This window comes from Aythya marila (genome assembly GCF_965140915.1).
Source record: "Aythya marila genome assembly, chromosome: 1".
In the NCBI taxonomy this organism is placed as follows: domain Eukaryota; kingdom Metazoa; phylum Chordata; class Aves; order Anseriformes; family Anatidae; genus Aythya; species Aythya marila.
In genome coordinates, this window is record NC_139042.1 from 144,057,174 (window position 1) to 144,071,718 (window position 14,545).

The following is a 14,545-nucleotide window of genomic DNA, read 5'->3' on the forward strand; positions in this document are numbered from 1 at the left end:
TTGAGAAGATATCTTGAAAACGCTGTATCTGTTTGAGCTATTTAAGGGACAAACGCTGCAGCGGCGCATTTATTTTTTCATAGTGCCTAGTAAACTGGCGTTAGACAAGCTGGCACTGGTCAGATTGCCCAGGCTCTGTGAGGCTGTCATTCCGTGAACACAATCCCTCTCCACCAGGAGGATATTATCTGACCTAATAGTGCCTTCAGAGGTATCAAAACCATGATTACTTTGGGGAACAGGAATGCCCGGAGCAAAGCAGCCCTCATTGCTGTAAGGTATGAGAGCTGGGAAGATCTTGCCTGGATGCTGTGTGTATATAAACATAAGGGGAAAATCCTGACAGAACAGTGGGATCCCTTAACCCATCCCAGGCTTTCTCCCAGAGCTGACAGGCCCAGTCACCACACGAGTGTGTCACAGCAAGCTTTCCTTTCAGCTACAGGGTCCAAGCCAGCTCCACTCTGGGCACCCCCAGCGAGCTGTCACACAACGGGTCGTCACAAGCACGTTGCACGCTGTCACTTGAAAAGAGGAGCTGAGAGGCTTATGCCATGAGAGCCTCTTTTGAGAAAGAAAGCAGCTATGTACATGCAGAGCTCTATTTGCCATGAAATCCTTTACAACATTTGAAGAGGCAGCTGCCGAAAAGCAAATGCCAGCTGGCAGCATCAGAAAGTTCCCTCTGAAGCCACCCCACGTGCACCGTCTCTGCAACACAGCCTCTGACACCCCCCTGAAAAGGCCAGAAGACCTGAGGCCTTCCCCTGGTGTAAGAAAGGGACGGTCCTAAAAAGAAGGACAAGAGGAAGGTGTCTGGAAAAAGTATAAAGCAAACCTCAGGGGAAGGAGCAACAGGAGGGAAGAAAGAAAGAGGGGCACAAGAAACAAAGAACAAGATGATGGAGGAAGACAGGAGGTATTTCTTACATGGGTACCCTCCAACGTAGTATCTGTGAAAATGAGGAGCAAATACAAAGAGAATGAAAGCATTTAAAGAAATAGGGAAAGAAGAAAGGTCAGGAATAGCAGCTGTACCACTGCCTGTGCTCAGTTTACTCTTCCCCACCAGGTACTAAACTCTAGGGGCAAGATGGTACAAGAGGCACTTGGACAGCCCATTCTGGCCTGGCATAACAGAATGAACAGGGGTCACCTATGCTTATCTAACTGTTCTACTCATTTGGGGATATAGAAGAAGAAACAAATTCAAAAAAAGAAAACAAAAAACCCTAACACTTTAGAAGCAGTTCCCGACTGGCAGCCGAGTCCGGGTAGGGGAGCAACTGGCACTAAGCCACTCGGAAAAGTCTCAACTTCCTTGTCATTCTTCTGTCACGGGTTCCCACACAAGGAGGCACCGCAGCCAAACCCACTCTTCTCTTTGTTAAAAACAAGGCCAAAAAAAACAGCCGCGCACAAGTCAGACCCATCAGACTAAACACCAGGCCCATCAGTCTGCACCGTAGAAGCTCTCGAGTGGGCTGAGCCATTGCGACTAAATATAGAGCAAACAGATTCTGTGATGTGAGAAGGTATGGATTTCATGTACCAGCCTGTATATCATACATACTGATGCAGCAGGAAGATGAAACGAACAAGGAACTGCAGCAGATATTTCTGATCTAATCAAGGAACACAGCACTTTCTGCAAGAAATAGGTGGTGTGGGGCGATTCATTATTATAGGTCTCCAAAGAAAATGATGCTGTGGCTATTTGGTAGCTAAAAACAAAAATCAGCAGTAATGCAGCATGCTGATGCTAAAACCTGCTGTTTGCTCACCGGGATGGCTGCAGCTGAGATAACCAGCAGAAACCAGCACCCCTCAGCACGACAGCAAGAGGTTATTCCTCCTTCCAGAAAACACAAGTCCCACACCTCAGGGTTTCTTCTGAATTTCAACAACACAAAATACTTGAAGGCAACTTGGACAAGACAGTGGGGGCATGTCTGTGACGGAAGAGCTGACTGCCCTTCCCTTCTTTCCCCCTCCCACCCCCACCACAAGCCTCAAAGTCGTGAACTTAACTGAAGAGGAACAATCCAGAAAAACAAACAGAGAAAAGGCAGCTTCCTCCAGAGAGAGGGAGAGACGTGGGAAAAATCCTCACTGGATTTCAGAGACACTTCCAAAGTGCTTCTCTGTTTCTCCCTGCAGAGTCCAAGGAGACAAGGAAGCCCATCGCCAGGCCAAACACAAGCTGGCAGGCAAGGGCTACCAGGGAGACCATGCAAAGGTCAAGGTTAAAAGCTAGAAAACCCAACATCCTGGCACAGATCCATGACCCAGAGCTGACTCTTTCCCTCTTAAACACTCCTCCCAACTCAGTGCTGTTCAAAATGAACAAGGCCACAGAGCCCTGGCACCACATCAGGCCTTCAGTTACGGGAGAGTCCTTCCTTCCCAAATGAGATGCACAATGAGCAAGTTGAGAACTGCTGGAACACCAGCAGGAAAAATCACTCTGCTGCTGCCTGAGCCCACCTCTCACCATCACGTGCAAACTCGCAGGAGCAGGCATCACCTCTCCTTTCATATGCACACATAAATATGCACACCCACCGTATAGATATACCTGCATACATGCATGTAGAAATTATACCCGCGGATGTGTGCTTAGAGATATTCAGCACTAAAACAGGGCTGACAGGGTTAAGACAGGACGAGCTGTGCAGCAGAAGGCCAGGCAGCCGCCAGTACCTCCGAATGGCCCAGATGGCTTTGCTGGGCACAGGAAGGCCACCGCTGCGCTGCTCCTCGGGCGAGGTGGGGTGGCACGAGCTCCAGGCGCCCCTGTGAGCGAAGCGATGCTTCCCGTTCTCCCGGCCGGCCGCAGGGACCGGCGGCGAGGCAGGGGTCGAAGCCATGCACGGCCGGCCAGGTCTCTGGTGGATCCCCCCATTTCTCCTGATCAGGCGACAAACGGGAAAGCAGGGGGGCGTGGAGAAGAAGGGGGAATGGGAAAGATAAGAAAAGGCTTTTAAGGGATTTTTTCCTCCCATGTTTACTTACCAAAAGGTTGAACGTTATGTTAACAGCACAACATGCAACAGACGACATTTTATTTAAAATACAAAGTCTATATGATCTGGGAGGACAGGACTTATTGGTTCCTAACTCAAACTAGGGGACAACACCAAGAGCAACAGCAGCCAAGCACACCCATGTAAAACTCTTCTCTGGACCTCTGGTGTGGTGGGAAGCACTGTGAGAAGAATAAGCCACAATCCTCATTGTTTTGTTGCAGAAAATGACTGGTGCTCTGCCTCTTTTTAAACAGAAATCAGATCTGAACAGGTTGGAGGTAGGAACAGGAGGAGATGAGTTTCAGCAGCACATAGGAGGCTGCTGTTTTTCTGGTTCCCCTTAAAAAAATTCATATGCAGTCATAAAACCCCGAGTGCCACAAACAGATAGAAAGGTGCACAACGCATGCAACTAGAACAAATATTAAAATGCAGCACGCCTGAACTACAGAGCTGCAAGCTGCCAGATCTGGGCAACTGGGTGCCACTGAAGCACAGGAAAAACATAGAGAGGCCACTGGGAAGTAAAACTAAGGGAAGGGGCAGATTGCAGGGAGTGGGGGAAGAAGGGACCCAGATTTTCCCAAGGTTAATGAACATTTGTGTCATCTACAGCCAGGCAGCTCCCGGAACACCGACCAGCAGCCTGCAAATGCAAGCGTTATGAGCAGTGTGCAGGCTGTCAGCCCTCAGAAAGCTCCTTGCTGGCTACCTGCCCACCAGTGGCATCACTATGACTTACTCATCGGCTGAAAACAGGAGAAATTCCCAGCCAACTCCCCAGACCCTGCTGGGAGCTGATTTAATTCACTACTGCAGGAGCACAAACTCAGTGTCCTTTCCTACAGCCTAGGCAGACTAGCTCCTGCAGGGGTGGGACAGGCTCCAGAGCCCAGGGGACAACGCAGGTAGGAACATGGGAAATGATGGCAGGAGCAAGATCTGCCATCATCAGTGGCAGCAAGCCATTACATTCGCTCACTTATTGACAAATCTGTCCCAGGGGTGGTATGGGACAGAACTGCATATAAAACAGCTTCTATCAACTGAAAGACTTCTGTCTTTTAATGAAAGTGCAGAGCTGCATAGTTATTGTGAAGCTAAGAGGGTGAGGGATATCGTCTTCAAAGGATTTGACTCTTCTCCAGTAACTGCTCAGAGCTGCTAATTATTCCAATCATTTCAGAACTGGCTGGATATTTTCCCTCTTTTTCCGTTTTGTAAGGACAGGAAGGATCAAACCTGATTTTACTATTAAGTGTCATAATATATTTCTACAAGCATGACATTATGACTGAATAATCATGCAGATGCTGCTAGTGGAAGGAGTTAAGGTAGAGAAATTTTAAGATGTTGATGCTTCAATCTGAGCTCCCATGCAAAAAAAATAAATTAGTCTTGACAGACTGAACTGAGCATTTTAGAGATCAGATCTTTACATCCAGTCCATATACCCAGCAAAAGTTAACAGGCAGCTAGAGAGTAACAAAGAACAACACCAGAATGTAATCTTGCTGCCTTCCTAATCAGTCCGATGTGTGCCTCCTAATTCAGCAGGGCAAGACCATCTCCCACCGTGCTACGTACAGTGTTATATATTCTGTAGTACATACAGGCAGCAACACTGGGAAAGCACAGCAAGCATAGCAATTACTTACAGTTTGAGGGCATTGCAGGAGAGGGAAAAGAAGTCATAAACCAAGCACACACCAAACACGGTGACTCCAGTTTCTTTCACCAGCATTGCACACGTCCCAAGGAATAAACTAAGCAGCAAAAAGAATGGGGAGGCAGTGGGAGGGAAATGTTCCCCAACATAAAGCTGATCCACACTCCTGAAAAAGAGATTTGACAAACATATTTTTAACTTTTATTTTCAAACGTAGTACATTCACACAAATATTGAGGTACTTCTTGATTTAAGATCTTGGTAATAAGTTGAGTGAACTGTCTACACTGTTTGCTGATAAATGAAGAAAGGTTTAGACACTAGGACAGAAAGGAAAACACAACTATTGAGAGGTACACCAGGAACTTGAGCAGCAGAAGAAAAAGAGACAAGCAGAAAGACAAAGTAGACTTAAAACAGTCAGAGGAAGTAAAAGGTAGGGCAAAGAAGTAAAAGAGGGCAAAAGGTAAGAAACAAAAATCAAACAAAAAAATCAATCCTATAGGGTCACTTCCAGTTTTACAGCTTTGAAACCTTCAGATGAAAACAGTGCTATAGATTTGTAGCAAACATCCCAAGAGGGACACAAGCAGCTTTTCCACAGGATCATGATGGCACAGTGTTGTTCATAAATGAAACAGCAATGTGAAAGGGCAGAAACACTATCCAAGTAAAGCTGTTTCTTATCTGTGCTTGTTTGGTTACAGTTTTAGGATACAGACCCTCAAAGAGTGCTAAGTTTTCATCTGAAAAGCACAACTAATGGTCAGGACATGACCCGGAACTCTCACAGACTGGATTTTTCTCTCCAAAGAGACAATCTGCCTTCAGCTGAAAGCAATTCTTTGTCATTTCAGGTCTAGCTCTACAAACACCCCTCTGGTGTATGGTCAGTTGGTAATGTCAATGGAAGAGGGCATCTTAAATGCCAAGTTCTCTGTTTAAGCTTACAGATTTTAATAAGCATCACCTATTTGGCACTGCAGCTGCAGCAGGGACCAGAGCATTGTGCTGGAGGAAGCACCTTTACCAGTAATAGCCAGAACCCAATGGATTTTCTCCCCAAACCAGAGCATCCCCTCATATCGTAACAACAGACACCAAGGATCCATACCTATTATAGGAGAGAAAAGCCAACAGGAAGAGTAGACAGGCTAGGACATCCGCTCTGCCTACTATACCTGTTACCTAAAAAGAAAAGAGATGTACAGATGTAAAAGCAGATACATAAAAAGGCACGCACATTCACTGACTGCTTCAACGATCCAGGCTAACTGCTACTATTTTAAGCTTTTATATCATTGTTATCCTTCCTCATCACACCAAAATGCTCCTTGGTTAGTGTAGGATATATTCAGTTTTGTCTGCTGCATTTCCCACTTGGCAAAACAAGTGAGTAATCCAACAGACAAATCATCCTTTAAGTTCTTTTTAAAATATTGTTAAAGTTGCATAGAAAAATACCGGTTTTAGTAATCTGTTTTGATTTTGGGTAATAAGACTTGAATGAGAAACACATCAAAGTCCCAGAATTGAGGTTTGTAAAGAAAAGGACTAATCAAAGAACAACTCTGTGGAGGAGACTTTTCATATAGGAGTGAGTTAAAAATTACCATTTGAATAAACTTTATCAACAAAAAGTAATACAGTGGTATGTAATTTATCCTCTTTGAATAATCTGAGTTTATACAAGTTTTTCCACATATCTATTAACAAAATCTTTCTGTAAGAACTTACTGAAGAACTTATAAACATTCTTTTTATAAAATATTTCAACATTCAATTTCATAAAGATGTAAAATCGAACATAAAGCAAATTAAAGGCCTTTTGAAATTTTGCCTCTTTTGCAATTACACAATTAAGCTACATTCAGTGCTCTGGCATTTATTTTAACCTTTTTAAGTTTTGACCCCCACGAAAATAAATTCAAAGAGGGCCTCTTCTAAAACCTCCCCTGCACTACAAAGCTGTATTATCAAAAGGTGCCTAGCTGATTAGTTCACACGACACAGCACAGGGAGTAACTGTAAAGCTCGTGGCTTTTTGTTATTAAGGTAATCTCTCCTCAAAAGTTCTCGGCCATGGCAGCTGTTTCACTCACTAATTTACAAAGGCTCGTTACAAGTCCGTGATGTCAATGGTATCTCAGCTAACAAGTGCACTTCTCTTTTTAAGCATGGGCAGCTACACGTTGCATCTCCTTTTCAAAGACAGCAAGACTCGTTTTATCCACAGAAGTAACTCCCCACGCTAACAGACTGCAGTTGTAGAATGACTAAGTCTTTAAACGCTTTCGTAGAACAAACAGGAAAAAGTGCAGGATGAGCTGTTGCTCTGTAAACTTATCATGGCATTTATTAAGCTAACACGTTTTTCTGAGGATGATATTCTTAGGTTTAATTGCAAGCAGTAAAAATTAATCTGTAGGTCACATTGCCTCTATCCGAATGAGTGATCTTGTCCAGAATACACGCTAATGCTCCCTTCGCTTTTTCTCCCTTAAATTGATGGCTACAGGAGACGAGTGAAGGCATGGAACAATGTCCCAGCAGGAGACGGCGGCCTCACTGATTTCTTGGGTTTCAGAAGACCCGACATTTTCATCGAGTGAATGACTGTCCATTTGCTGCTGGCACTGCTGACTACGACCGTCACTTAGAATTTAGCACAGGAGCAGGAAGATGGCAAGTCTGAATACATGGATTTCTTAAGGACTCCTGCACCTTTTTTTTTTATTATTATTATTTTTTAACTACAGCATATTCTCACCTTTGATCTTCCAAAGCAAATATCACAACCACCACATTCTGTGTGACTCAAAGGTTTCTTTAAAGGAAAAGAAAGAAAGAAAGCGTACATTTATTTTTAGCTTCTGTGTCATTTTGTGTCACATACTTACAGCCTCGGTGTGAATGGGATGCACAGCAAAGAACAGCGCTGTGACAAAAGCAAGTCGACAGTCCTTGAACACAGCTTTGTCGCAAGTATACATCAGCACAAGAGTCACTAGACAGTGTAAAATTACATTCACCGCGTGGAAATAGAAGGGGTTCATACCAGCCAGTAATATGTTTAACCTGTAAAGAAAAGAAAGAAAAAAAAAGAGCCATAACTTGACTGGAGTGGTCTTGTAGTAGCAGGACATCCTTCAAATGCTCTAAAAAATTGTTCTTTTTGCCTGATTTGCAGTCTTCTAATGCAAGTGCTATTAAGCTAATTAGTGAAAATTGCTCTGAACCTCTAGTTTATCTGATTAAAGAGAAACCACTTCCTTAGTTTTCCTTCTAAAATATGTGGTTGAATTTGGCAAGCCTCACGACACGGAGATGGGAGAGGCTTGTTCCCTAGCATTAGGTCAGGTCTGCCACAGTGAAACAATAGATGTGCTTCCCTAGCAGCAACTAACACGGTCCAACATCAGAAGTGCAGCACTTGTCCTGTTCCCCTGTCGGCACTTCACGTGCTTCTCAGCCACGTGGCAGCTTTACAATAAGGGTGGTGATTTTCTGCTATGAGACAGAAGCTTTTGCTTGGGAACACCCAGGGCAAGGACTCAGCAGGAGCTGGAGCATCAGCCTGGTGCTACAGGAACATTCATTGCCACCTCACTTTCAAAATGCTTTCGCATACTGGAGGCATAGCATTTATTTAAATGCTTTACTGACATCGGGACTGGGCTACGAAGCTGCTCTACTAGTCAGCATCACTTCTACAAAGACACTGAAGTTAAAGATAAGTTAACTCATCTAATGACAGTGAAGGTTCGTTATTTTTGTCTCATAAACAAAGTATATAACAAGCTGTTATGACATTTGTTTGACATCATGTATTAATGTATTTTTCTTGTCATTTTTTTTTTTTTTTTTACAGCCATCTTGCTTAACAGCTGCTGACAGGCTTTGCTTTACGTGCAGTTGAAGATAACTTGATTCTCTTTAGAACTAACTGTATCTGTATATTTGGACTTATTTATATACACACACGTATACATGCACATACACATCTGGTGTCTGTATGTGGTGAGGATTCTATAAATGAACATGGAATTTGGAAGTATTAATGTTAAGGATATTAAAAAAAAAAAAAAAGGCAGAGAAGGCACCCAGTGAAACCATGAATCAACCTAAATATTTAGCATGTAGCTGTAAACAGGCTAAGGGGAAAACAATCCTTCCTGTTGCTAACAGCCACCAGGCTTCCCGTGACATACATGATTCAACAGCAATGCCACCGAGTTGTTGCTACCATGCAAACACCTTCGTTTTTTTTGTAAGACAGAGGAGGTGGGGTACGTCTGCAAGGGCCAAGCAACATATGCTTTTTATAAATACTCTCTACATTCCTTACTCACAAGTAACAGCGTGCTATCTGTCCTGGGCCACGTCTCCCATGTCAAGCCTACTTTAACAGACCTGGAGTCTTCTTTGTGCATTACTCCTCTGTTTCCATTGCAACATTTATCGAGGCAATAGCTGAAACCCCTAGAGTCTGGGAAAAGTGGGATTTTGTCATGACTTGACCTGTCCCTTTGAGTACAGGTTGATACAACTACTTTGTGACACGACATCAGTCTGCATAATTCAAGTGCATGTGAAGAGCTGAACTGTTGGGGCATTTTTTCCCCATCTCTCCTGCAAACCACTGCAGAGCTGCAGCACACATCACTGTCCCTCATTTCCACTCGCACAAAACAAAAAAGCACCACAAACGGCAGTAACACACACCCAGACAGAGATTCAGCTGTAAATATGCTGCAGCCGCAGGAACCCCCTGAGCCTGAATCTTGTTTTCAGCACTCAGCATGGAACAAGGGGCAGCAGAGGCCGCCCTGCCCAGAAGAAGTCGAAGCAGCAGCCCAAACAGCATTCCCTCTCAGAGGCACCTGCAGATGTGCACGATGGCAGGGACCACCTGCAGGACCAGTTCTTCAGACAAATGAATCACTTCTGGCTGTAAATCAGCCTGATGGAGCGCGTCACCACCTGAAAAAATGTCAAATTGTACCTTCTCCAGAAATCAGGTTGCCAGAGCAGATGAGGGCAGGTGAGGGGCGTGGAGACAAGCGCTCAGGTTCAGGTTATCAGGCAGCACAGACAAGCCGTATACCAAATGTGAGAGATTCCCGTTTATTTATTTGTCTGAGATGTGAGGACCAATCACTAAAAACACAACATCTGACAGCACTCTTGAAAAATCTTTCACAGTCTACATGAATCATGTCTGATGACTTCTCATCCTGCAAAGCATGGCTATTGGCAAGAGAAGGAAACCTCACAGGGACCGATCCTGCCTCCCCATCAGCTCACCTCCCTAAAGGCAGGGTGCGCTCTTCACAACCCTTCTTGGGGTGAAACATCAAGTCAAAAAGGCTTCTAAGTGAGTATTACTTGGTCTAAGTTATTGAAAACAGCTATGTATAAGCATCAGCCTCACAGCTTGGGTATTCCCCTGTGTATTCTTTAAATAATGTTAAGAAGAAAAAAAAAGGCAGAACAAAACACAAGCATAACAGCACCATGCTATTAAGATAAGTCTTCCATTAAACAATAGAATCTGAGTGCAAGCATGCCTCCATGTATGTTTTGAATACCATCTTTGGTGGTCCATAAACATTAAACGCAGTTGCATGCAGGTGCTATATTCATACCCATGTTTTTGCTGCAAAGCTCTTTGTCATAAAAAATTAGGCCACATGACATTGAAGGAAACAGTCTTTTGTCCTGAAACAATCCCAGTAGAACAATTTTGAAGCGTTAGCAGTGGCTAAATTTATTGCACGTCAAATGAATGAGTAAATCTGGGGCTCCACATAGCTCTAATCACAAGTCACAAGAATTCTGCAAAGCTCCCCAGCACAGGCTTCCTTCCACCCATGGGGAAAAAAAAGGCAGCTGACTACAGAAAGGCAAATTTGCTCTACTGCAGAGCAATTCCTGGGCAGGTGAATGGGTTAGGAAGGAATGGGTTAACGGGAAGAAGAAGAAAAAAAAAAGCCTTAGCACTTTTTTAAACTTTAATACCTTTGCAGAGATTCATTCTTCTCTTTGTTTACTGGCATCAGCATTATCACAGAGTCTTGCAGTAACCATACACAGTATGTAGCCCAGCAAACAAAGAAACTAAAACACAAGTAAGAATCTCAAAATTAAGCAATAAATAGTGTTTCTCCAACACAACATTTATGAACAGAAGCTCTGGCAGGCAATAACTATACTCTAGTATAGGATGAGGGAAGTCCTTGTTTCCATATCTAAACTGCCCCACAAATGGGGAATTTCACTTTCACGTTTTTAAGCTGCCAGCCCCAAACTCACCAGTATTACAATCATTCCTAACTTCCAGCCTCTTCTTGCAGGAAACTAGTGTGAGAAACACTCCGTAGCCAATAACTTAGGCTCAGGCGAGGATCTCAGTGAAGTAGTAATTTATTCGCGATTGCAATGGCGGGCGCCCCACAAGCAGGAGAGAGCGCATCTACTAGTTCCAAAACACAGTTTATATACCTTTTTATGGCAGGACCCTCCCCTGTTTCCCCACTGAGTGGGTAATCCAGATTCACAATCTATCTGATGCTTCACAAACAATGCATGGCCTTCAGTCGCCGGCCTGTTAAATTTCAAATTTCTTTTGACATTTTTACTGCTTGAAGTGGTAATGTTTCTTCACTTATCTGACTTGACTTGACACCGTGATTTTCACCTAATTGTCCTAAGGAGTCTGATTGTCTGCATTTTACAAGGTCGCCTGCTAAACTTTTCTTATCACTGTAAGCATATCTCAGTACCACATTCCCTCCTTCTAAACAATGTAACTCTGCAAAAACAACATTTCTATTCCTACAATTCCCCCCTTTTCTTTTTTTTTATAAACTGTTGATTTTTGCAAAAACTCTTTTTATTTTTATTTATTTATTTATTTTAAGTGTAATTTGGTAAATATCTTCCTGTTCTTCACTTTCTTTGCTCTCCATTTCCTCTAATATCATTTTATCTGAGTAGGGTGGTGGATCTATGGTCATTTGTTTCAATAATGTGGTTTCAATTAACCGCTGGACAAGTCCCCTTACACAGGGGATAACGCAACAGCCAATAGCTGTCAAAACTCCTGCTACTATAATCAAGGATGTAAATATGGACATTACCATCCCTTTCCATTTACCAAACCAAGATTTCAACCATCCTGTGATGGAAGTGTCTGCTCCCGAATTTTCTGCTAATTCATTGGCAAGGGTGGTAAGCCCTTGCAATGCTCTTGTTCCTGTGCCATCCGGGACAGTATTGTTACGGATAAAAGTACAATGGTTGCCCAGCATCACGCATACACCACCCTTCTCCACAAGCATCATATCTAATGCTATCCTGTTTTCCCAAGCCATTTTGCTGATGGCATCTAGTTGTTCAGCGATTCCTCTCATCGCATCCTTGGTATAATTGATGAATCTCTGCTGATTATAATAGAAATAATTAATCCAATCCACATTTTTATTGATTGTTACCCACCAGAACAGTAACTCAAACCCTGCAGCAATTTAATTTCTGGCTTTATATTCATCCCGAACTCCTCTAGGTACCCCAACAGAATCTATGTATACTCTATCATCAAATGATATTCCTAAGCCTCCTTTACTTCTTCTGGGTATTTGTGATGTTTCTCTTTCAAATGCCAGGGTGAAGGGTATAGCTGATTGAACAAGTGCACAAGTGCCTTCCCAATTAGATGGTAGGGTGGACCGTAAGATCTTCCCTCCACCGTACCACCAGAGATCTGCCCTGGGGATCTCTAGTCTTGAGCAGTTTCCCATCAAGTCCTTGGTAGCACAAGGCAAATTCTCCCAGATGCCAGGTAGCACTCACACCCTGCCGTGAGAGGCAAGCTGTATGGTTACCTATAGCTGTAGAGAATGCAGGGGGAACTGTGATATTGTTATCATGCAAGAAACAGCAAAGAGAGACTTACAGGCCTCATTTCCCCAGGCAGTCTTTTCTTGGTACAATGCAATCATACAGCGCATCCCTTGGGAGTCTTTGGTCCACCCCCATGGGAAGGGCACTATCTGGGCAATCGGTCATCCCGAGGCACAAGCATAGCAGTAGCTACGGTTGAGACTCTGGACAGTATATTTGACCCATTCTATCCAGGCATTCACATCCCCATACCCTGTTTGAATCTCAAATGTTTGAACTGCCACATTTCAGAGGGCCTCCTGTTTACTCTCCTGTTTTCTCCTTGAGTTTCTCCCTTTCTCTGATGGCAATAGAGGATTGTTTCCATACAGCTATTCTCAATCTGGCTGTTGGGTCTCTTCCAGTTATTTGTTCTTTCTGCTCAATTGTCATTGGGCATTTAAATCTCCACAAGCTAACACCTCACAAGCATCAAACGTGACGGCTTGTGGTACATAACCCTCTGTCACAGTCACCCATATTTTGATGGGGTATCCCGTTTTTGCTATTACCTGGTCATGCCTTTTCCAAGTTACCAATTGACCGAGGCCTTCTCTGAGGCCTAGAATCACTAAAAACAAAATTAGTAATCAATTTTTCCCTGTCATTATTTTTAAACCTTAGGTTTCCAAATAATTATCGATACAAAAATAAGATGTACACTACTACTATAACAACCCCCCCCTTGGGAGCACTGCAGTTCACTATAGGTCTGTCCTTTCTCTCAATCACAAGTCACACTCGTTAGTTACCTGTGAAAATAAAAGGTTAGTTTACAATTGTAAGCTCTTATCCTGCTCAGAGTCCACTACGAGATTTTTTTCTCTTCAATTTCAACTTCCAACAAGTCTTTTGTAGGAACAGCTTCCCAGGTACTAGCGTCGACAGATGCCTTCACTCAAGTATAGTGAGTCCAACCTTTTTCCGCAGTTCTTACGGCTGTTTCAGCGGTCAGTAATTGTCCTTCCCATTCAGGCCGGAGTTGACTCTTTCCAGGTCCGAATCAGGACCCAGTTTCCTGGATGATGGTGGTGAATGGGGAATTCCAAAGGTGGGGTTTGAGCCAACAACCCACAGGTCCTGAGAGATGACAAAGAAGAAGACAACCCCAGAATACAGTTCTTAAGGAAACTCTCTTATTTTGAATTGTGGTATCTCATCCCTTCTGCCCAGATAGGGCAATCTGAACAGCATCTCATATGGTGAAATTCCTATATCCTTTCTTGGTGCTGTTTAAACCTGTAGGAGTAAGCATTTTACCAAAGGAAGTTGGGTTTCTAACACTAGTTTGGTTAATTGCTTCTTTAATGTCTGATTCATTCGCTCCACCTTCCCAGAAGAGGAGGGGTGCCAGGGGCTGTGAAAATCCCACTCAATCTCTAAGGCCTGCTTTAACCCTTGCAGTAAAGCTTACACCCATCTAGTCACGTGGTCAATTAGGACAAACAAGTAACTCAGTAAAGTTTACCTGTATACTTTGGAAAGGTCAAACCCCTGGCTCCCGTCCCCCTCTAGATGGGTTACAGAACACCTTTTTATTTACCTTTTGACATATGGTACATCCTCTACATATGTGCTTCCCTAAAGTGTATATTCCTACACAGACATACTTTCTTAGCACAACATCACACATTGCTTGCACCTCCTAATGACTCTTCTGATGTAAAACAGTTAATATTTGCCTCATTATCACTTTATTCAGCATTTCTCTCCCATCAGGGAGTATCGATTTTCCTTCAGACTTCATGGCTCCTGATTCCTTAAAAAAAATCTTTCTTTTAAAACTTTTTAGTTCTTTCTTAATTTTCAACAATTCCCTGAATCCTCTCTGCATTTATTCTGTTTTCCTTCAGACATTAGATGCCTTAAATACCTGACTTCTCTTTCTCCGTATTGTAATTTA

At 43.3% G+C, this 14,545-nt stretch overlaps 1 protein-coding gene across 2 annotated transcripts in view; it reads right to left on the reverse strand.

Moving 5' to 3' along the window:
- The window catches only part of TMTC1 (transmembrane O-mannosyltransferase targeting cadherins 1), a 155,872-nt gene that overhangs the window by 128,886 nt on the left and 12,441 nt on the right, over nt 1-14,545 (reverse strand). Inside the window, exons 2-5 of one of the 2 annotated variants that reach the window (XM_082770616.1) lie at nt 7,599-7,776; nt 5,813-5,886; nt 4,688-4,864; nt 2,704-2,910 (exon numbers count right to left, since the gene is read on the reverse strand). In XM_082770616.1, the coding sequence (XP_082626742.1) occupies nt 2,704-2,910; nt 4,688-4,864; nt 5,813-5,886; nt 7,599-7,776 (636 nt within the window). The remainder of the gene's footprint in view (nt 1-2,703; nt 2,911-4,687; nt 4,865-5,812; nt 5,887-7,598; nt 7,777-14,545) is intronic. The other variant, XM_082770617.1, reaches the window with a different exon arrangement.